The 22,731-nt window shown below is 38.6% G+C and overlaps 1 protein-coding gene across 1 annotated transcript in view; it reads left to right on the forward strand.

Annotated features, from left to right (window-relative positions):
* LOC120525836 overlaps positions 1-22,184 on the forward strand; it is a 48,671-nt gene extending 26,487 nt beyond the window's left edge. Inside the window, exons 2-5 of the mRNA XM_039748449.1 lie at positions 10,453-10,746; positions 14,066-14,167; positions 14,609-14,643; positions 18,694-22,184. Of these exons, the coding sequence (XP_039604383.1) occupies positions 10,453-10,746; positions 14,066-14,167; positions 14,609-14,643; positions 18,694-18,816 (554 nt within the window). The 3' untranslated portion in view covers positions 18,817-22,184. The remainder of the gene's footprint in view (positions 1-10,452; positions 10,747-14,065; positions 14,168-14,608; positions 14,644-18,693) is intronic.
* The last annotated feature ends 547 nt before the right edge of the window (positions 22,185-22,731 follow it).

Here is a 22,731-nt window from a genome sequence, read left to right on the forward strand (position 1 = left end):
CTCAAACCTTAAACAACTTATAATATTTTGCTCTCCATAAAAATTTATCCTGTCTAAATTATACAAGTTAGAAATAAAGTAAACGTTAAAAGAACAAACATTCACATTTCTTTACTCTTATGTAATTTTATATAAAAATAAACTTAGATTTTAAATATCCCAAAAGATTTTGCTCTCCATAAAAATATATCCTGTCAAAATGATACAAATTCAAATATGAACATGCTGCATAACAAAACCTAGAAATATAAATGAAATGTGTTCCTTTCAGCAATAACAAATCAAATCATTCAGTTGTCTTTGCTCATATGTCATTTTAGAGCTGGACGCCTGGCATCTTTTTGGCCACAGGTTCGTTTCTGTTTGGTGTGAGGTTCTGTGTTGTGGAGATTCTCAGGATGGATTGCAGGTGCTCATCAGTGAGGCGACTCCTGTGTGCTGTTTTGTTAGTCTTTATCACTGAGAAGAGCTTCTCACACAGATATGTGCTACCAAACATGCACAAGGTTCGAGCCGCATGTAGACGGACTTTTTTTGTTCTTCAAAGTCACCAAAGCGCCGTGCAAACTCAGTGCGCTCAGTTTATCAGCAAAGTGCGTATTTGGGAACACCGTAGTGACGACTTGGTTTAACATTACTTGGCAACAGGGAAAGTGAGGCAAGTTGCACTGGTGCATTTGTGTCTCCCATAAAAGCAGCTTCACTTGAAATCACTTTGTGATTGTGCACGGGTTAAAACGTCCGCTGAAGTGTCAGATTCTTATTTAATTATGCTGCTTTCTGTATCTTCTGCATTGCATTCAGGTTAACCTGATGTTTTGTCTCATAGTGCCGTCTTAGATTAAATTCTGTAATTACAGCCACATTAGCTCCACAAATGAGACACACGGGTTTAGTAAACATATACTCAGCCTCCCATCGGTTTTTAAAGGCTCTATTTTCAGAATCAACTTTTCTCTTCAGCATCGTGTGAGCTAGCTTCGCAATAACTTGATTAACTCGGTAAGTGTTCGGCAAGGCAGCTGAAGCGCTGCATTATGGGATCTGTAGTTTATTGTGTTACCAGCGCTTCATATACCCGGGCTTTAATAACAATAATACAGTATATAAAATGATCTCGCGGGCGGATATAATTACACGCGGGCGGATGTGGCCCGCGCCCTTGAGTTTGACACATATGGACTAAATAGAACTTGAAAAGATATATTTTTCAAATGTGATCGCGCAATTCAGATAGAGTTGACGCGCACTACAGCCTGCATGCCTCAATAAGTCATCCTTCCCTCGCTCTTACTTTTTTACCGTTCATCTAATGAATACACTGAGTATGGCTTTACCAAAACAATCATTGATGGCGAATAAAGTATCCATTATTCGAGTATGTAGATCGGGTTATATATATATATATATATATATATATATATATATATATATATATATATATATATATACCCGCGTATCGCAGCGGAGAAGTAGTGTGTTAAAAAGCTATGAAAAGAAAAGGGAACATTTTAAAAATAACGTAACATGACTGTCAATATACAGTATTTGTTTTGTGAGTGTTACTGAGTGTTGCTGTCATCAAGGATTTGATTATCATTATTTCTTTCAATCAGGTTCGTATTTGTAGGATGTGTTGTGTTCAAGTTACATTCCGTGTTTGTCAATCGTTGTAAAGATGACAGGTTTCATTCATCGATTCGTTTCTTACTGCATCAATAAACAGCTCGTCTTCTTCTTTATCTGAGACCTGACACACTGCATGCACGGGTTTTTTACACTGTCTTCCTTTAGCGGGACATTGACTTTTTCCAACGTGTGCTTTGTTTTGGATTTATGAATATGCTTGTATGTATCAACGCTTCATATTTTTGCTGCCTTTTCAATTGTGTAATTCGGTTTTGTTCAGCTCTTTGGAACTGTTGCTTTTATCTGTGCACTGCGTCAGTTCACGTGAGCTTCGGTGTACATGCATCGAAGTTTCCCAGCTGTGCTGGTGCCATCTCGTGCTATGTCCATGGCTGTATTTAATGTTACCTTAGTCCTGGCACTTAAAACTTTCTCTCGCAGTTTCGCTGAGTTTGTACCAAACACCACCCTGACCATCTCATCTTCCTCTGCATAAGCACAGTCCTTAACCCGTGAATATTTAGTGGAGTTTGCTATTGGATTGCCGCTGACGGACGGCCTTATATGGGCAGGCACTAAATTACAAACGCCAGCGCAGCCTGTCTATGAACTTAATTTAAAGTGTAGGTTTACATCGTGCTTTGTTTCCGAAGTAGCAGAAGTCATGAATATGGTTGTATATGTCACTCGCTCGCTTCTTAATGTTTAGCTGCCTTCTCAATTATATAATGCATGTTTTCTTCATCGCTTTTTTTAGGTCTTCCTGGTTTTCTATGTACTGCGTGATTACGTGGGAGGCGTGATGATGTCACACGAAACTCCGCCCCCACGGCGTTGAAGCTCATCTCCATTACAGTAAATGGAGAAAAACTGCTTCCAGTTATGACCATTACGCGTAGAATTTCGATATAAAACCTGCCCAACTTTTGTAAGGAAGCTGTAAGGAATGAACCTGCCAAATTTCAGCCTTCCACCCACACGGGAAGTTGGAGAATTAGTGATGAGTGAGTGAGTGAGTGAGTGAGTGAGTGAGTGAGTGAGTGAGTGAGTGAGGGCTTTGCCTTTTATTAGTATAGATACACTGCTCACAAAAATTAAAGGAATACTTTAAAGAAACACATTAGATACATCAGATCTCAATATGAAGTTGGATATCTATACAAATAACGACAGGGCAATGTCTTAGGAACAAAAGGATGCCAAGTCTTTTAATGGAAATAAAAGTTTTCTGCCTACAGAGGGCTCAATTGTGTAGAGACCCTAAAATCAGAGTGAAATGAAGATGTGGCAGGCTAGTCCATTTTTTCAAAAACTTAATTTCTGCTACTCAAAATGCTTTTCAGTATCTTGTGTGGCCCCACAAGCTTGTATGCATGCTTGACAGCGTCGGGCATGCTCCTAATGAGACGACGGATGGTGTCTTGTGGCATTTCCTCCCAGATCTGTATGAGGGCATCCCTGAGCTGTTGTACAGTCTGAGGAGCAACCTGGTGGCGCCTAATGGACCGAAACATAATGTCCCACAGATGTTCTATTGGGTTTAAGTCAGGGGATCGTGAAGGCCATTCAATTATTTCAATTCCTTCATCCTCCAGGTACTGCCTGCATACTCTTGCCACATGAGGCCGGGCATTGTCGTGCATTAGGAGGAAACCAGGACCTACTGCACCAGCGTAGGGTCTGACAATGGGTCCAAGGATTTCATCCTGATACCTAATGGCAGTCAAGATGCCGTTGTCTAGCCTGTAGAGGTCTGTGAGTCGCTCCATGGATATGCCTCCAAGATCATCACTGACCCACCACCAAACCAGTCATGCTAAACGATGTTACAGGCAGCATAATATTCTCCACGGCTTCTCCTGACCCTTTCACGTCTTTTACATATACTCAAGGTGAACCTGCACCAGTGGTGGACCTGCCAATTCTGGTATTCTATGGCAAATGCCAATTGAGCTCCCCGGTGCTGTGCAGTGAGCACAGGGCGCAGTAGACATTTGGGCCCTCAGGCAACCCTCATGAAGTCTGTTTCTGATTGTTTTGTCAGAGACATTCACACCAGTGGCCTGCTGGAGGTCATTTTGTTGGGCTCTGGCAGTGCTCATCCTGTTCCTCCTTGCCCAAAGGAGCAGATACTGGTCCTGCTGATGGGTTATGGACCTTCTATGGCCCTCTCCAGCTCTCCTAGAGTAACTGCTTGTCTCCTAGAATCTCCTCCATGCCCTTGAGACTGTTCAGGGAGACACAGCAAACCTTCTGGCAATGACACGTATTGATGTGCCATCCTGGAGAAGTTGGACTACCTGTGCAACCTCTGTAGGGTCCAGGTATCGCCTCATGCTACCAGTAGTGACACTGACTGTAGCCAAATGCAAAACTAGTGAAGAAACAGTCAGAAAAGATGAGGAGGGAAAAATATCAGTGGCCTCCACCTGTTAAACCATTCCTGTTTTGGGGGTCATCTCATTGTTGCCCCTCTAGTGCATCTGTTGTTAATTTCATTAACACCACAGCAGCTGAAACTGATTAACAACCCCTCTGCTACTTAACTGACCAGATTAATATCCCATAAGTTTCATTGACTTTATGCTATACTCTGATTAAAAAGTGTTCCTTTAATTCTTTTCAGCAGTATATATACACATATATACAGTCTTTGGGGTGCGAGCAACTGTTGCTGAGGGTGCCAGAATCCATGAAGGAAGAAAAATGAAAAACATTATTTGTACAAAATCTTAATTTATTTATCCATTCCTAAATAATTAAATGGGCAGGCTATTTCGTATCAGTGCAATACGCTGCTTGTTAAAATGGATGACTCCCGCTCTTACGTGCAAGTCTTCGTGGATATTATGAACTATCGTTTCTGTTTAAGTTCTATTTAAATTTTAAATAGAAGGAATTTTTATTTAGTCGACAGAATATTAATCCGGAATAAATCAACTCAAACCTTAAATAACTTATAATATTTTGCTCTCCATAAAAATATATCCTGTCTAAATTATACAAGTTAGAAATAAAGTAAACGTTAAAAGAACAAACATTTAAATTTCTTTACTCTTATGTAATTTTATATAAAAAATAAAGTTAAATTTTAAATATCCCAAAAGATTTTGCTCTCCATAAAAATATATCCTGTCAAAATTATACAAATTCAAATATGAACATGGTGCATAACAAAACCTGGAAATATAAATAAAATGTGTTCTTTTCAGCAATAACAAATCAAATCATTCAGTTGCCTTTGCTCTTATGTCATTTTATCAGAGCTGGACGCCTGGCATCTTTTTTTGGCAACAAGTTCGTTTATGTTTGGTGTGAGGTTCTGTGTTGTGGAGATTCTCAGGATGGACTGCAGGTGCTCATCAGTGAGGCGACTCCTGTGTGTTGTTTTGTTAGTCTTCATGACTGAGAAGAGCTTCTCACACAGATATGTGCTACCAAACATGCACAAGGTTCGAGCCGCATGTAGACGAAGCTGGAGCATTTCTGCGGGAATGGAGTGAATAAACTGTGCGGGCCCTGCTGTATCGTACTTTGCCTTCAGTGTGCCATTACACTGCAGCTCAATCACCTCCATCTGAATCTGCACAGGTGCAGTTTCCACATCGATGGCAAATGGGTTGCAAAACAACTCAAAATTCTTTTTTTATTCTTCAAAGTCACCAAAGCGCCGTGTGAAATCAGTGCGCAGTGCGCTCAGTTTATCAGCAAAGTGCGTATTTGGGAACACCGTAGTGCCGACTTGGTTCAACATTACTTGGCAACAGGGAAAGTGGGGCAAGTTGCACTGGTGCATTTGTGTCTCACATAAAAGCAGCTTCACTTGAAATCACTTTGTGATTTTGCACGGGTAAAAACGTCTGCTGGATTTAGGGTTGCCACCCGTCCTTTAAAATACGGAATCGTCACGTATTTGAGAATGAAATTGCGCGTCCCGTTTTGAATCAATACAGGACGGGTTTTGTTCCGTATTTTTTTTAAAGCAGAGTCTCATGCAAATCATCCCACACGCATTTTATGAAGATGCCTCCTTTCCTACTTTTGATTGGGTAATACTTGATGTCATCGTTAGTTTGATTGGTCTTTTTAACTGTCCAGTGAGGAGGGCGGGTCTTTTAAGTAGAGTCTGCAAAGTGTGCGTCCCTTATTTTTTTGTATTAAAAGTGGTAACTCGAGTTGGATTCTTCTTTAACTCTTCTGCTTTCTATATCTTCTGCATTGCATTCAGGTCTTTCAAGTTATCGTGATGTTTTGTCTCATAGTGCCGTCTTAGATTAAATTCTGTAATTACAGCCACATTAGCTCCACAAATGAGACACACGGGTTTACCGGGAATGTCAGTAAACATATACTCAGCCTCCCATCGGTTTTTAAGGGCTCTATTTTCAGAATCAACTTTTCTTTTTGGCATCGTGTGGACTAGTTTCGCAGTAACTTGCAGCATCATAAGCTAGACTTGATTAACGCGGTAAGTGTTCAGCAAGGCAGCTGAACTGCTGCATTATGGGATCTGTAGTTTATTGTGTTACCAGCGCTTCATATCCCCGGGCCATTAATAACAATAATATACAACTCTCGTTTATATCCTGCGTCCTCTCATTAAACTTGTATCACGCATTACCCATGGGCATGCACACCAGCGGCAGCCTGTCTATGAACTTAATTTAAATTTTATGTTTACACCGTGCTTTGTTTCCGAAGTAGCATCACTCATGAATATGGTTGTATATATGTCATTCACTCGCTTCCTATTGTTTCGCTGCCTTCTCAATTATATAATGCATGTTTTCTTCAACGCGTTTTGGAGCTCTTCCTGGTTTTCTGCATACTGCGTTAAAAGTCAGTTCACGTGATTAAGTGGGAGGCGTGATGATGTCACACGAAACTCCGCCCCCACGGCTTTCGCGCTCAACTCCATTACAGTAAATGGAGAAAAATCGCTTCCAGTTATGACCATTACGCGTAGAATTTCGAAATGAAACCTGCCCAACTTTTGTAAGGAAGCTGTAAGAAATGAGCCTGCCAAATTTCAGCCTTCTACCTACACGGGAAGTTGGAGAATTAGTGATGAGTCAGTGAGTGAGTGAGTGAGTCAGTGAGTCAGTGAGTGAGTCAGTCAGTCAGTGGGGGCTTTGCCTTTGATTAGTATAGATATAAATATATATATATATAGTGGAAAACGTACCCCCAAACACAGACAGACCGACACCAGGATGTCCAAACACACTCCTTTATTTTTATTTTGACCACCACAATGCCTTCTCTCACCAACTCTCTTCCTTTCTTCCTCTTTCTCTTCTTCTTCTTCTTCTTCTTTTTCTCTTTCTTTCTCTCTTTCTCTTTGACCTCCTTCCTCCTCCTCACAAGCTTCGTCTCCTTCCTCCCAACTCTGGCTCCTCCACTGGAAGGAGGCGGCCCCTTTTATTATGACCCGGATGAGCCCCAGGTGCTCCCCTAGACATCACTTCCTGGTGTGGCGGAAGTGTCAGGAAAGCACCTGGAAGCCCTCCGGGTGTCCTCGGAATTACTTCCGGCAGCACTTCCGCCACATCCAGGCTTCTCTGACTGTCCGGACGCCCCCTAGTGGTGGCCACGTCCTCTCATAAAGAGCGTCCCAGCTCCGTCTCTGTGGCCCCCAAATAGCCCCAGGCGGCTGCCCTCTCGTGGCCGAGGAGTAACAATGGGCAGTGTCCCTGGACATCTGTGACAATATATATATATACCAATGTGAACAGCCACCCCATGCTCTCATTCAGATTTTTCTGATGAAGGAAGTCAAGGAGATCAGTGGGAGATTTTCCTGCAAAATCATCCATGGCATACATTACAGTCAGTTCCGTTTTTAGCCGAGACAGATCAAAAAGCGCTCCGTGGCTGTTGTGTTAAAGTGTAGAAGGCTGCATGCGTGAAATTTTTCTTGTATTCCCGAAAGTTTTGGGGCTCGAGTAGCGTGAAAAACCTTGAAATGTGGTCTGTGTCTGGCAAATAATATTGTCAAGAATCCTGCCATGGAGTTGTCCGTAGTGCACGCGACAATCTTTCGTTCGGAGCGTTTATGGTGCGTTCAATGGAGTTGTAGACTTCCTCATATCGGCTTCTATCCAATCTATCCAATCAATGGGTCGGAATACGGTGACGTTGCCGTACTCCTGCTAAAGGGCCCTACTGACACCAACTCAAAATCTGATTGGTTGAAGTCCGTCCTTTCTCCTTGCTTTGCGGTTCTCTACTGTTTTATTGTTCGTTTATTAAGATTGTTATAGTTATTGTGTAGCTATTTTAGACTTAGTTTACTGTTCAGATACCCATTTCCTTTATTTAATCCGTGGGCTCTCCGCTATTTTTTTGTTCCTTTATTATGATTATAGTTATTTATTGATTCCCTTCTTTGGCTGACTGCCTGCCCATATAAGGCACTCCACTGTTTTTTTGTGAGGCAGCCTTTACACAGCTTCTCCACTGTTTTATTCTCCTTGCTTTGCGGTTCTGTACTGTTTTATTGTTCGTTTATTACGATTGTTATAGTTATTGTGTAGCTATTTTAGACTTAGTTTACTGTTTAAGTACCCATTTCCTTTATTTAATTTGCGGGTTCTCCACTATTCTTTTGTTCCTTTATTACGATTATAGTTATTTATTGATTCCCTTCTTTGGCTGACTGCCTGCCCATATAAGGAGCTCGCTGTTTTTTGTGAAGCAGCCTTTACACAGCTTCTCCACTGTTTTATAAACAAACGCCATATAAGTCCATCATTTTTCCTTGCTTCGCCAACTAAGCAGCCTTTTTATTTAATCCATGGGTTCTCCGCTGTTTTATTGTTGGGAGCTCTTCCTTCTTTTCTACGTACTGCAGTCACAGTCAGTTCACGTGATTACGTGGGAGGCGTGATGATGTCACACGCAGCTCCGCCCCCCCACGGCCGTTGAGCTAACGTCCATTACAGTATATGGAGAAAAATAGGTTCCAGTTATGACCATTACGCGTAGAATTTCGAAATGAAACCTGCCCAACTTTTGTAAGTAAGCTGTAAGGAATGAGCCTGCCAAATTTAAGCCTTCAACCTACACGGGAAGTTGGAGAATTAGTGATGAGTGAGTCAGTGAGTGAGGGCTTTGCCTTTTATTAGTATATATATATATATATATATATATATATATATATATATATACACACACACATACATACTGGCCATAACCAGTGCTCTACTGTAGCCCATAATGACCAGGCTTGCCTGTGGGTCGACTGCTCTGAGTCGAACCTCCACTTTACTTACCTGCCAGTCTGGGGCACCCCTAGGTGGAAATCGGGCCTCTGCCTTCACAGGGAGACAAGCACTCTCCCCCAAGAGAGCATAATAAGCCCACTTTGCACTCCCCCATCCAGAGCAGCCCAATTCTGTGAGCCCCTCCCACACACTCCCTGGCCTGCCCAGGATCTCCAGCTAAGTGTGCCAGGAGAGGAGCCTGCACCGGGTCTCTCCGAACCACAGGACACCCACCCCGCCTGAAAACTCGGCCACGGTATGCTCCCACCTGGGTACATTGCAGGTCCTGTCCCCTTCTCTTCTGCGATCCAACCATCCTGCCGACTATGCCAATGTCAGAAACTCCACACAGAGTCATAGCAAGGTTTGGGGCAGCCACTCGTATATTTGGTATCCTGGCTGCAAAATCGTAAAATACAGCACTGATGTGCACAAAAATGAGTCCAAAACACAACTGAGAGAATAAGGAAAAGGTGGAGGCTTTTAAAGGGGAAAACAGGAAGTGAAGTCAGACAGATCAGGCTCATAAGGGTCTTCAGCCATAGGATCGAGCCCAGACATGACATCAAAGGGGCCGGAGCCAACAAGGTCTTCCACCATAGGCTTGAACCCGGAAGTGACATCAACAGGGCCAGGTGGAATCTCCCGTGGATGGTCTGCAGGAAAATGAGAATCAGTGCACTCTGCCACATCCCGGTCTGACTCGGAATTGCCCTTACTTAAGCACCTTTAGCTGCCTCCCATGCACACGTGTATGACAATATATACATGTGTATATATATATTGTATATCTACGTTTTGGAAACAAATGCTATATGAGAAGCAAAACATTCAGAGATGTTTAAATCGCAGAAGAAACAAATGCACTGTGTATTTGTGCATATTCTTTAAAAGTTTGTATTTCTATAACTGTGAGCCCAGATGATGAGGAATTTATCAACAAATATTACTTGGTTTATAAAACATCGAAAGAGTCCAATGCAAATCATACATTTAGGGAATCCTTTGAATTGTGGAAAGAAACTCAGACTTCTGTATGTTTTGTGCTATACGTCTTATAATCCTTGTGTACTATACATTAATGATAATCAATTCTTCATATTTTTTTCCAAGTTGCATTCATGTTTGAAGTTCTGGTACAGCTGTTCAATGAGAAAATAGAATTGCACACTTAATTCCACTTACTGTACAGTATGTGTTCAATTATTCATCAAAACTATGGAAAAAAGCCTCCTTCAGGCCATGTAAAAAGTTCTTGGCATTGAAGGTCTACTATGCACATGTGAGTAAGCCATGCACAAGATAATAATGTGTAAAATTCTGGAGCAGTCTGACCTTAAACACTATTTAGTCATTGAAATTCAGGGTTAGGTAAGTAAAAGGAGTTGAAAAATGTAAAGAAATTGTGGTGATACTATGACCTGTTTCTTTCACAACGTTTTAACATAACTGCCATCACCAATGTCTAAAGAGTATATTGTAAAAATATACTTGATGTCTGCATCTGTTGTTTTATCACCTGAGAGATGTTCAAAGATTTATTTTTTATGTTTTTCAGAGTGTGTCTGGGCACATTACACACCAACCACAGTGGTGAAATGCCAAGGAGATTCCTTCAACCTCCTGTGTACTGACAATTTGAATGATGAAGATGATTTTAATGATTACTCGTGCATTATGGTACCAAACAGAGGTCATAAAGATGAGATGAGTGGACATGAAGTGAAAAACCACCAAGAATATGAAACCTTATTGTTGTCATTTGAAAATGTGCAATCTACAAGTTCAGGGACCTATACATGCAAAACTAGCAAAGGCGACACTCTGTGCAGCATAAATCTGACTGTTAAAGGTATGGAAGTCATAAAGTAAAGCATTTATATAGTAATTATGGTGTTGCATGATTTATAAATTTAATAGAACAGAAAGTCGGATCTTTTGGCTTTTTACTGCTCATTGACCTAAGTAATGCTATACTGTGTTGGAGTGAAAAAATTGATTATTGAGTATTTTTAATGAGAAATAATTATCATTGAGGAAATAAAAACGGAAATAATTCAGTAGCTAAATAACTTTCTTTATTCTAATAAATATGATATTTGCTGGATGGCTCAATGAACCAAGGATTTCCAAGGGGCTGCTATAGTCAAGTGATTATACTAAACTTGTGGCCCATGTCGGGTCTTGTCTGAGAATGAGAATCTTCTTGTTTGACCCATTTGAATCTTCACATTTCTAAAAAAAAACTTTGAACTCAGAACAGAATTTCCTTTGAACAGAAATAAAAACAGAATGTGTTCAAAGACAGGAAGGTCATGGTTCCATTTAATAGCACCTTGGTGGGTTTCACCAGGCATCACTAAGACTACCAAGGAGTCATGGTAAAATCAATATTTCTTAATAAGTGTTTCCATTAGTTTAAAATGCCTAATCATGTTCACTGTAATATTTATCTGCTCAGATAAGTGATTTTTTGAGATGTAGCTGTAACTTCTGAGATGATATTAAATAACATTCAGGGTCATTTGGATTATCTTTAATTTTATGGATTCCATGAATTGTATGGAGGAATATTTCGGAATATTCGCAGCTACTTTTTCAAACAACTCTACAGCTGTGATCAGTGGCAAAGTTGTTTGAAAAAGTAGCTGTGAATATGCACCTGACTTTATACTCGTAAAAACAAGGATCAAATACTCAGTTCAAAATATTAGGTGGAGCTGCTTTGGGCATTCCATGTCAAAGTACCTAAACTAATACAGCCGTTGCAGCTTACCGTATATCAAACTGGCTCATTCACATTGTGATCGTCTTCTCCGATATACCATATAGATATGCAATCTGTGGTACTTTTAAACCGCATAACAGAAGGTGTTCTGTTGACTCAGCTGGAATGTCAAAGGATGGATGTCCAGAGCAGGGAACTGTGTCACCTGAACTGGAGTGTAGTCGAGTTCGTTCCACCTGTTCTTCGATAATTTCAAAAATAGTTTCATCTATATCGAAGTCTAAAAGGGACACCAACATTGTAATTTCTTCCGATAAATCTTCAGTTCTCTCTCTGAAATATGTAATATCTTCGTCAGAATCCATTTCATCGGCAGTAGTAAGCATTTTTCTAATTAATTCTTGTGCTATCGATTCACTAATCAGTAACTAGAGGGTGTGTTAGAGCCCACCCTCTCAACTTTGACGAGTGAAAGTGACAGTTTTATTTCAAGTCGTACTTCATGATGGTTTGGAGGAATGTTATGGATAAAATTAAATAAATAAGCAACAAAAAACATATTTCATGACACATTTATTTATTTATGCTCTCATTTCATGACATATTTATTTATTTAGGCTGTCATTTCATGACACATTTATTTATTTATGTTCACATTTCACAGTATTATTTATTTGCGCATTTATTCATTTATTTAATTTTGTCAGAAATATTCCTCCATAGAATTGTGCTTGTTAGACATTATTAATGGAAATTAACAATCTTCTTCAGTGTTCCTTTAGTTAGTCCCTCCTGACATCCTCCAAGGTAGCAAACACTCTAAAAGTTGGCCTTCTAAAGTCTACTCCTTCTGGTATTACCAGGATCCCTATTCTGGTTATGTATAGCATACATTGGCTGCTTAAGGCTTAGCCCACGCTAACATATATAAATTTGAAAATATTGTTTTCATTTTAAATGTTTTCCATCCACACTGTATGCACAGCCCACCAGCCAAGAAAGAATGCCGTTTCATTACAGCGCAAACTCAGAACAAATCAAAATGCCAAAAGAACAGAGAAAAAAAATACAAATCAAATAGACAATATGAGGACAGCTGATGAAGTACAAATGCTTTTATTGCTTACAAATGAGTATAAAGGAGCCAAAGGTGGAAGTCCTGCTGAAATGAGTACAGGAAAATATTCTAGTGTTTCAATACGCAGTACCCGTCGGTCGATGTGGAGAACTTAGGAAAGGACAATCCCCACAGCAAAGATCTGATCACAGGAGACAGTGCCTGATCACATGACAATTATATATCAACATTTTGGAAAGTCTCTGTTTTTCCCTTCCCCTCTGCTGTGCGAGACCCTGCATTTTCAAATTTACACACTTTGGAAAGTATTTCAAAATGATTAATTTTCATTTGTCAAAAGCACTATTTCAGGGTGACCAGAACACCAAAACATAAAAAAAATATATATATTTTGAGATTTATCCATGGTAATGTGGACAAGGTCTAAATTTGTCCCGGTTACCTGGAAGTATAGGGCAAGGCAAGTTATACCCTCTTACCTTCTAGACACAGAAGGCTCTAAGTCTCTAGTGTCATGGATCTTCACATGCAGACTGACCCTTCTTTTGTGACATATATTATGAATGTTGAGGAAAAGTGATAGTATATTATTAAAGACATATGTCTGCTAAATCCAGATCTTGAGATCCATGATATGGAAACATAACATTGCAGGTTAATGCAACTTTTCCTAGTGTTATTTCTCCCCAGATGAATTTGTTGCTGGACTCTGAGACATACAGGACCCCTGCTACAGTAGGTGTTTTATGTAAAGTCACTTGGGAGCATTGCTAACCAATTGGTCATTTAAATGGAAGAGTAGCTCAATTGTATAATGAAAGCTAGAACTACCAAGAAGCAGCTATGGCAAAGTCATATTTAAACCATCTTATCACAAGAATAAAGAAGGCCAGATTTTGGTGAAGCTCAGGTTAGAAGAGAAATGGCAACTCACCAACAGGAGTGGACAAACAGTGCTGGCATTAAAATATGGGTAAATATAGGAAGCAGGCCCATAGTTCCTACTAGTAACAGACCATGGAGACACATAGAGTTCAGATATTTCGTTTTATGATTTTGTCTTTGCCTTGGTTTCTATTGTATTAATGCCTTTTTTAGTTTCACTATATAAATGTATACCCTTGTGAGTAAAACGGCAAGCTTGTTTTTTCCAAAGTGAAATCTAAGGCCAATATATTGGAGTCATGGGGCTTACAGCAGAACATTGGCACAGTGTATGATAATATACTTGAGACAATAGTTCTTAATACTGTAATTAAATTCATGTATTTGGATATTTATAAATGTCTTTAACAGTTATATTATTTATTCACTTACAACGTGAAAAACAAAACACATTTTTTTTTGTTCGTTTTCTCCAAATAGCTGATGGCACATGTACGAGTAATGTTAACGATGTATCTTATGGCATCATTGCTGCTATTGTGGTTCCAGTGATCATAGCAGTTATTATCAGCATCATTATGTGTAAGTGTTCAAAATATAAATGCTAATTATATTCACAGTATATAGATAGCTATGTGGAAATTAGTTTTGTAGTGTTTGTATATTTTGGTTAAGTTATATTGGCTTTAATTTTGTTTTATTTTAATGCTATTGCCATATTTATTGATCAAGGTCATGCAGTATTGTTATCTGGTAGTATGACAGTGTATCATACCAAACTAATTTGGATATATTTTTTAATATAATTATAATAGTGTGAACTATATAATACTTCTTAGAAAAAATGGTAGGGTTTAGTGAGGTTAAGGGTACCCTACTTGATCAAACATATTATTCAACCTACTGTCTAAATATCTAAGCTTCCTAAATGAGTGACACAGTGAAGCTACTGGAAGACCATGACCTGCATCCTGAAGTAAACATTGCAAACTCTAATTTTAAAACATATATTTTCTTTCTCAGGTTTGCTTTACTGGAAAAGAGCATACGTGTCACAGGTAACAGAATATTTTTTTTTTCTTTTCTCTTCTGAAAGTTCTAATCAAACGAACGCCCTCAGTGTATAAAGTGAAAAAAGTGCAAGGACACATTGATAGATATGTAAGTTGTACTTTGATGGTTCAAGACTCACCTACAACCTGTGTTCTTATGCAAACACACTGAAAACCCATTTATCTGTAGTGCTGTACTTACTGCTGCCTGTTTTCCACCTGTTGCCTATCAGATTTCATGAATAATCATTTCATGTAAATATCTAGCACGTAAACATGAGCAGTCTGTACTTTCCAAAGAAATCTCAACTTTGCACATCAAATTTTTCTTGACAAGTGCACTGTGCTCTGACTTGCCTGTAGAAACAAATCCAGGAATTTAATACCATGATTACATAAGAACAAATACTGTAAGGATAGGTTACACCAATTCTGCTGAAAAGAAAATGTAATGTAAAGTGATTGTATGATTTCAGTATGTTATAATAGATTATTTTATTGTGTGCAAATTTAAATTTGATCCATACAGTATTTAGTTTCTTTTATTGCTCCTTTCATCATGTTACAGCTTGTAACACATGCCAAACAGCTGTTTTTTTTAAATATAGACAAAATATGGAGGTAAATGCCATTTCCGCTTGAAGCTGGCTGCACAGAAAATGTACCATTTTATTCATTGCATATCCTGTAAGTGCATTACATGGCAAAGCAGTGGAACTATCAGGATGCTATCTTGGGGTGTGCATTTGGATATATAGAGGGGATAAGTAAATACCAAAATAAGCTTAAACTTCATTTTTAGTGATTTTCATTGGGTGGGTAGATAACTATTTTAGATGTGCACTGCCCATCCCCTACCCAACCTTAGTTACAGACATGGACAAATTTGTTAGTATCCCTCCATGAGAAAAGAAGAACCCATAATCATCTCGGAAATAACTTGAAACTGACAAAAGTAACTGGCAACTATCATTATTCCATATCTATCAAAAATCAGACGTTTTTTAGAGTTTTGATTTAGCAGAATATTTCAAATAATAACACAAATGAAAATGGTATGGAAAAAATGATGAACCCTTAACCTAATATTTTGATGCTCAACCTTTAGAGGCAGTCATTGCAAACAAGCAATTCCTGTAGCTCTCAGTGAGATTTCTACACCTGTAAATAGGTAGCTTGGCCCACTTTTCATGAGAAAACTGTGACAGTTGTCAGGTTTGAAGGTTGCCTTCTCCAGACTGCATGTTTCTGTTTTTTTCCATCAATGTTCAATAGGATTCAAATCAGGACTCATAAAAAGGCCATTTCAGAATAGTTTCGATGTTTTGCTCTTAAGTCATTCTTGGGTGCTTTTAACTGTGCCTTTTGGGTCATGTTGGAGGATCCATGATCTGTGACTGAGACGGAGCTTTCTGACTCTGGGTAGTACGTTTGCACCAGAATGTCTCCAAGAAGCATTGTCATCTGTCAATATATATATATTTAAGCAAATTCCAATCCGGCTTTTTTATATTTTTTCTTTCAAAAGTGGAGTCCTCCTGGGCCTTCTCCCATTGAACCCAGTGTCACTCAAAAAGTGACAGATGGTGCGATCAGACACTGAGGGGCCTTGACCTTGGATTTCTAGGTTGTATCTCTTTGGAAGTTGTCCTCTGCTTTTTGTCTAGCATTCTCACTGTCCTCCTGCCCATTTTGGGTCAATTTTCTTCTTGTTGCTGCATCTAGGGAAGTTGACTACAGTCCTTTGGACCTTAAACCTCTTAATAATAATTATAGCTCTTGTCACAGGAACATCAAGCTGCTTGGATATGAGCTTATATCCTTTGTTTTTAACATGCATGTCTGTAATTTTTTTTTTCTGATCTCATCAGAGAACTCTCTCCTTTGCTTTTCTGGCCCCATGCTCAGTGTTGGACACACCACAATATCCAATAGCAGAGTGATTACAATTCTCCATTTAAATAGGTTGAATGCACGATTGGAGACATGTGTGATATTAAGTAAAGAAAATGGCTAATTTGAAAAATCGCAATGATCCAATTATTTATGATCTTTTCTATGGGCACCAACAAATGTGTCCAGGCCATTTTAGAAAATATTTGTAGGATGAGCAGTATTTTATCTCTTTTCACGCTTATTTTTCTTTGCTTGGTGACAAATCAAAGGCATGATGGTATACACAGGACAATTGCTTTTCATTTAATTGCTTCTTAGGAGGCATTCAATAAGCCATCAGTAGTCAGTGTACCAACAAATTTGTCCATGTCTGTACGACCTTTTGGTATAAACCATAAATCAGCATTGAAAGGAGGGGATTGTCTTTGAATGAACTGTATGTGCAGCCACCATATACCATTGACTACTTTGTTAAATTTGTCTTGGGTCATCCTTTTTCTACAAGGAAAATAAGAAACATGTCTTTTACAAATACATATCAGTTTTGCTGTTACGCAGTCTTTAATTTACATAGCACCTTTGACTGAACAAAATACACAAAATATTCCTGTTTTTTTTAGTCAGTTTAACTCTTTAAAAAGCCAACACGCAATCAAGACCTAACCTGCATATTTTCATCTTTTTGTCAATCTTCTGGTAAGGGCAGGGAACATCCTGTAAGTATTTGTGCCCGCACACCGCCATGGCCTACAGGCCAGGTAAGGAATTGGAACCCATTCTGACAGAGACTCCAGCCCATGCATGCTCTCCATCACAATGTCCAACCAAGCTGATTTATTTCTGCTTGATTCTTTCCGTAGTCTCATAATACACATATCCACAACTGAGTAGTAGAACTGAAAATAGTTAGCATCCATGCCTTTTTTTTTTTTAGATTTCGAAAGATTTTTTTTTCCAGGACCTCATAAAAAAGCTTTATTTGCAAGTATTTAAAACATTTAAGTGCCCATAAACTCGATGAACTACATTCTCAAGTGCAGCAATGGAATTTCTAAGTCACCTTTGCTTTCGTTTTTTACAGTGAAGGAATGTAATCCTCTGAAATCAGAAGAAGCCAAAGAACAAAATAATCAGAACTAAATATTTGAATTGTTATATGGCAGAAAATGTGCAACAAAAAAGAAAAATGTTCACATTGTTCATGGAATGTACTTGAAAGGAATTAACTGAATAAATAGTATTATTCACCTGGTTGTAGAAAGAGAATAAAGTGCATATTCTTCTGGCGAGTATTTGACATATTAAATGTCTCCATAAATACTTGCAATGTACAATAGTAAATCAAAAGTAAAGACAATTCAAAAATTACACTCTAACTACAATGGGTAGAAGCTGATGCAATACAACACATTCGTGATGACTTATGGGTTGTTCAAATAGGCACAGCACAGCCCTCTGCCATTGGTCTAGTTGAAGTGAAAGTCAAATGAACATGGGAACTCCACTGCAGGATTGAACCATTGTTGAACAACATGACATAGGAGAAAAGCTTGCTAAAATTCTCTGAAAGTTATAAGTTGATACGACGGCACGGTGGCGCAGTGGGTAGCGCTGCTGCCTCGCAGTTAGGAGACCCGGGTTCGCTTCCCTCCCTGCATGGAGTTTGCATGTTCTCCCCTCTGGGTACTCCGGTTTCCTCCTACAGTCCAAAGACATGCAGGTTAGGTGTATTGGCGATTCTAAAATTGTGCTTGGTGTGTGGGTGTGTGTGTGTACCCTGTGGTGGGCTGGCACCCTGTCTGGGGTTTGTTTCCTGTGTTGACTGGGATTGCCTCCAGCAGACCCCCGTGACCCTGTAGTTAGGATATAGTGGGATGGATAATGGATGGATGGATGGAAGTTATAAGTTGTGTCTTCTATCCTTAAGGGTACAGTCTGTCTTTTACTCATGCAAAATATCAGCTCTCATCTCCAGCTGTGGTTAATTTAACTTTAATACTGAGACATTGTCACTCAGGATAACTCTCCCCTGAGGACTGGTATAAAATGTTTTGGGAAATCCATCAAAACCACGCTGTATTGTTTGCTCTTGTTTACAGCCACTGTTGTCAGGTTGAAACACATTTCTTAACAATACTATTGTTTTCACGTTACTTTTAGGTGGTGAAGAAAACCCTAGAAAGTCAGGTGAATCCATCGGTGGACAACATTTATGAAGAACCCAAGACTGTTCCATACTACATAGACATTCATTCATTTCCTTTTGAAAAAGAAAATGTGTAAACAGTACACAAATGCATAAAACTCGAGCAGTTTCATAAAGATACTTGTCTAAAAATCTCTTTGGCTAAATGCCACTGTATTTTAAAAAGATATATATGCATATTTTGTCGGTCGCTAATAAAGTCTTGGAGGAAATTATTTATTATTTAACAAATGTGCTACCTTAATAAGAATATTTTTAAAAATGTGAGTCCTATCCTTGCTTGTGGAGGCTGAATTAGATCCATACACCACCTGTTTAAAGCCTTATCCAATATAAAAGGGTCAAAAGAAGAAGACAGATCTGTATGGGTGGGGTGAAGATCAGAATTTAAATGATAAAGTTTTACTAGCTTTCCAGGAAACTATAGTGAACTATGAAAATTGTCTACAGGACTTCTAATAGTATGAGTGACAGAAAGTTGCTAAGACAAGGGCAATATTATTAACTCAGGTATCAGAGGAGGCTTGTCATTAACCAAATGCAACACTATTTAATGTGATATTTAAGGATACTACTAAAAGTAGTAAAAATAGAAAAATCCCAATGCTGGCAGATGACCAACAACCATTATTGGCATTGAAATGTTAAGGAAGGACCTGCCTTGCAAATTCACTCTTTGTGGTTAGAAGTTTGGTGGTGAAAGTTCCATTAAGAGGGAAAACAAGTCACAAGCACAAACTTGTACTTGAATACATAGATACATTTTTCATTTGCTGAATAATAAGGACCTTGAGTTCTGTGTGGAGATCGATGAGATCTTCAGTTCCACTTACATCTAAAAAACACAGGGATCACATTGCAACTGGCTAGAACTGTCCATACATTTTGTCAATCGAAAGTGGTGTTGTGACTAGAAATTATATTTTTTATATGAAGGAATATTTCAATGGTGAAATGCTGAGTTTCAGAGTTTGAAGACAAAATCCAGAAACCAAAACCAAATACGAGTGAGGGGCAGACAATTGTGTGAACGTCTTTAAAAGGGGCAAGACAAGTGCATACAGCAGAAATCTGAAATTCTTAACATGGGAAAATGTTTTAGCTTTGATCACAAAAAGAAGCTCTTTTTAGGTAAAGTTCAGACCAAGGAATCACTGCAGCCTCTTGACTTTAAATACTATGGTGTCCATTCCATACCTGATTGGTGTTTGGAGCAACCAGTATGGCACAAATATTAGTTGATATCATCAAATCCTAACCAAAAGAAAGTGAATAGGATTATTGAGTGGCAGTAATTATTTATGAATATTAGACAAAGTCATTGTCAGAAAATAGACACAGTTCAGAAACAAGGTAAAAATCATCCTTTATCAATCACAGGCAAACCTTTTGTAGGTAAAACTTTTTTTTTGTTTTAAGCTGAAGTCTTGAAAGGTTTTATTTTTATTAAATAATAGAAAGATGCTTCAGTCATTTAATGTTAACTTTAAACTAAGATAAGGAGAGCTCTGTATATGGCACATGTTATCCATGTCAGTGCATTTTTTTCATGCCCCAGCCATGAGCAAATAAGCTTAGAAAGTCTTATATGCCCAATATTAAAATATTTAAACAAATTCTTAACTAAAATTAAACTAGTAACACACAAACAATGTTAATTTTGCCCAGAGCCTGACAGATTGGGGCCTAAAGTGTCCAGGTAGGAGTGGCAGGAGATGGTCTAGCGTCCCATCCATGAACGGTTCTCACTGTAGTGAGAAAATCTGGATTCAGAAGATAGGTGGGTAAGTTAAACGACTGGCATACAGAGGCTGAGGACCTTGAAACTTGTCAGGAAGTGAGGGGATTTCTCAGCTAATTGTAAGAAAGGAATATTTACATATAAAGTATAAAGCTAGGAGGTATATATTAATTTTTAGGATGACCATAGGAATGAAGTGTATAATCTGAAATGACCTGCCTACCCATGTGTAATGGCTGGGGTGAGTGCAGCAATGGCTGGCTGAAAAAGAAACTACTGATTCGTAAAAAGTACCCTCATAGTACAAAGCTCAATTGGCTGATGGGACCGAGGAAATTCTTTTTTAGGTACAGTGGCGGATAAGGGTGCTCTGTAATCCAGACCCCCTGAATTCAAGTCCCACCACTGCTATCTGTGTGTGAACAAGCATCTTAGAGGGAGGCATCATCCTGAGTGAATTCACCAGCAGAGACACCACACTTTCCCCTCAAAGAATTCACTTTCTGCTTTTCTTTATGATTTAGAAGAATTGATTTTAAAATGTTAACCAATTTACTAAATGAACAATTGAAATGTGAGTTTTAAAAAAGATGAAAGCAAACTATTTACCTAGAAAAGTTTATTTTTTTAAGAAAGAGGAATGAGAGATTTATCAGAATGTTTAAATACAGAACTAGAAGTTAAAATAAATATATACTGTAGGATATACCAGAAATACGGATGAAAGAAAATACCACAATGCTGATGGATCTATGAGATTTAAAATGATAAATGTCAAGCTTTATTCAATGTGTAATAGTGGAGAACTATTGGAATTGGATGAGAGGACCACAAGCTGATTAGAAGAATGGTTCTACTCTAGTCAGACAAGATTACTAAAAGAGTCTACTTCTTGTAGTCATTAAAATAAATATGAAAAGCTTATCAGAATAGTAGTTCACACTTATGAAACTATGGCTCAGGCAATGGAATTTAAAACCCAACCTGGTCACATTCTGTCGAGGCTGCACGTTGTCTTTTTGTCTTTGTGGCAGATGTAAACGGTGTGTATTTCCTGTGACACACTGATATTCAGTATTGTTACCAAATGGATGTTATCTTTTATACAGAGAATGAAGCATGGGTTGACTTCACTACATAATGCCCTTTATCCAATTAATATGTATTGTCATTTTAACTACATTTCTTTGATTTCTGCTAATTAACATATAAATTAATCATAGTACATGAATGAGATTGTTTTTTACCTATTTAGATCACAAAAAAGTGGCCTAATGCTGCCCAGTGTATCACAGCTGTTTCTCACTTGAAGAACTCTGCCTCATTTTCTGGTGTTATTCTCCGTTCTCCTCGTGTTCATGTTGGGATTAGTGGACTGGCAACTCTACACTGTCGTGGTGTCTATGTGAGTCAAGTCCAGTTATGGAGTGGCATTCAAGCGTTCTGTCCAAAGGCTCCTCTTGCTGTTGAGAAGAGCCAGCATAGAAGACGAATTAACAGAATACCACAGGAGGAAAACTATGTCCCTACTATGTAGACTGTTGTGGAGATGTTTTGTACTACTGCGTTGAGCTCTCTCATATGGTGCTCTGTCTGTTCATTTATTGTAATTCTCTATGGGATGTAAATCTTTTTGTCTCATTCGGGTAAATTCTACTTTACTAGTATGTGGATAAGTTAATAAAAAATTAGTAAAACACCAAATATTTAAGTTTTTTTACTTATTTTTCACTCGTAAAAAGGCAAATATTCTGTACGTAATGCAAACAATAAGGATAATGTGAAATATTAATAACTGGTATGGAACATTGGAGTTTCCTAGTGGTTATTGAAAGTCCAGCATAGTGCAAGGGGTTTGTATAACAACAACATTTATTTATATAGCACATATTAATAGAAATGATGTAGTTTTACAGGATGAAGAAAGAGAAAAAAATAAATAAAATTAGGCAATACTAACTAATGTTAGAATAAAAGTAAGGTCTGATGGCCAGGAAGGACAGAAAAAAACAAAAAAAACTCCAGATGTTTGGAGAAAAAAACAAAATCTGCAGGGGTTCCAAGGCCACGCGACCAGCCAGCCCCCTCTGTGCATTCTACCTAACATACAGTGTTATCCTCAATCAGTCCTCGTGGTATTCAGGTTTCACATGGAAGAACTTGACGATGACGGTCATGTGGACTTCTGGCCTTTAATCCATCAATGTAGGGACGTCACGGTCCATTGATCGGGTGGTGGTGGCGCAGATCG

The sequence above is a fragment of the Polypterus senegalus genome, chromosome 3, assembly GCF_016835505.1.
Source record: "Polypterus senegalus isolate Bchr_013 chromosome 3, ASM1683550v1, whole genome shotgun sequence".
Taxonomy (NCBI): domain Eukaryota; kingdom Metazoa; phylum Chordata; class Cladistia; order Polypteriformes; family Polypteridae; genus Polypterus; species Polypterus senegalus.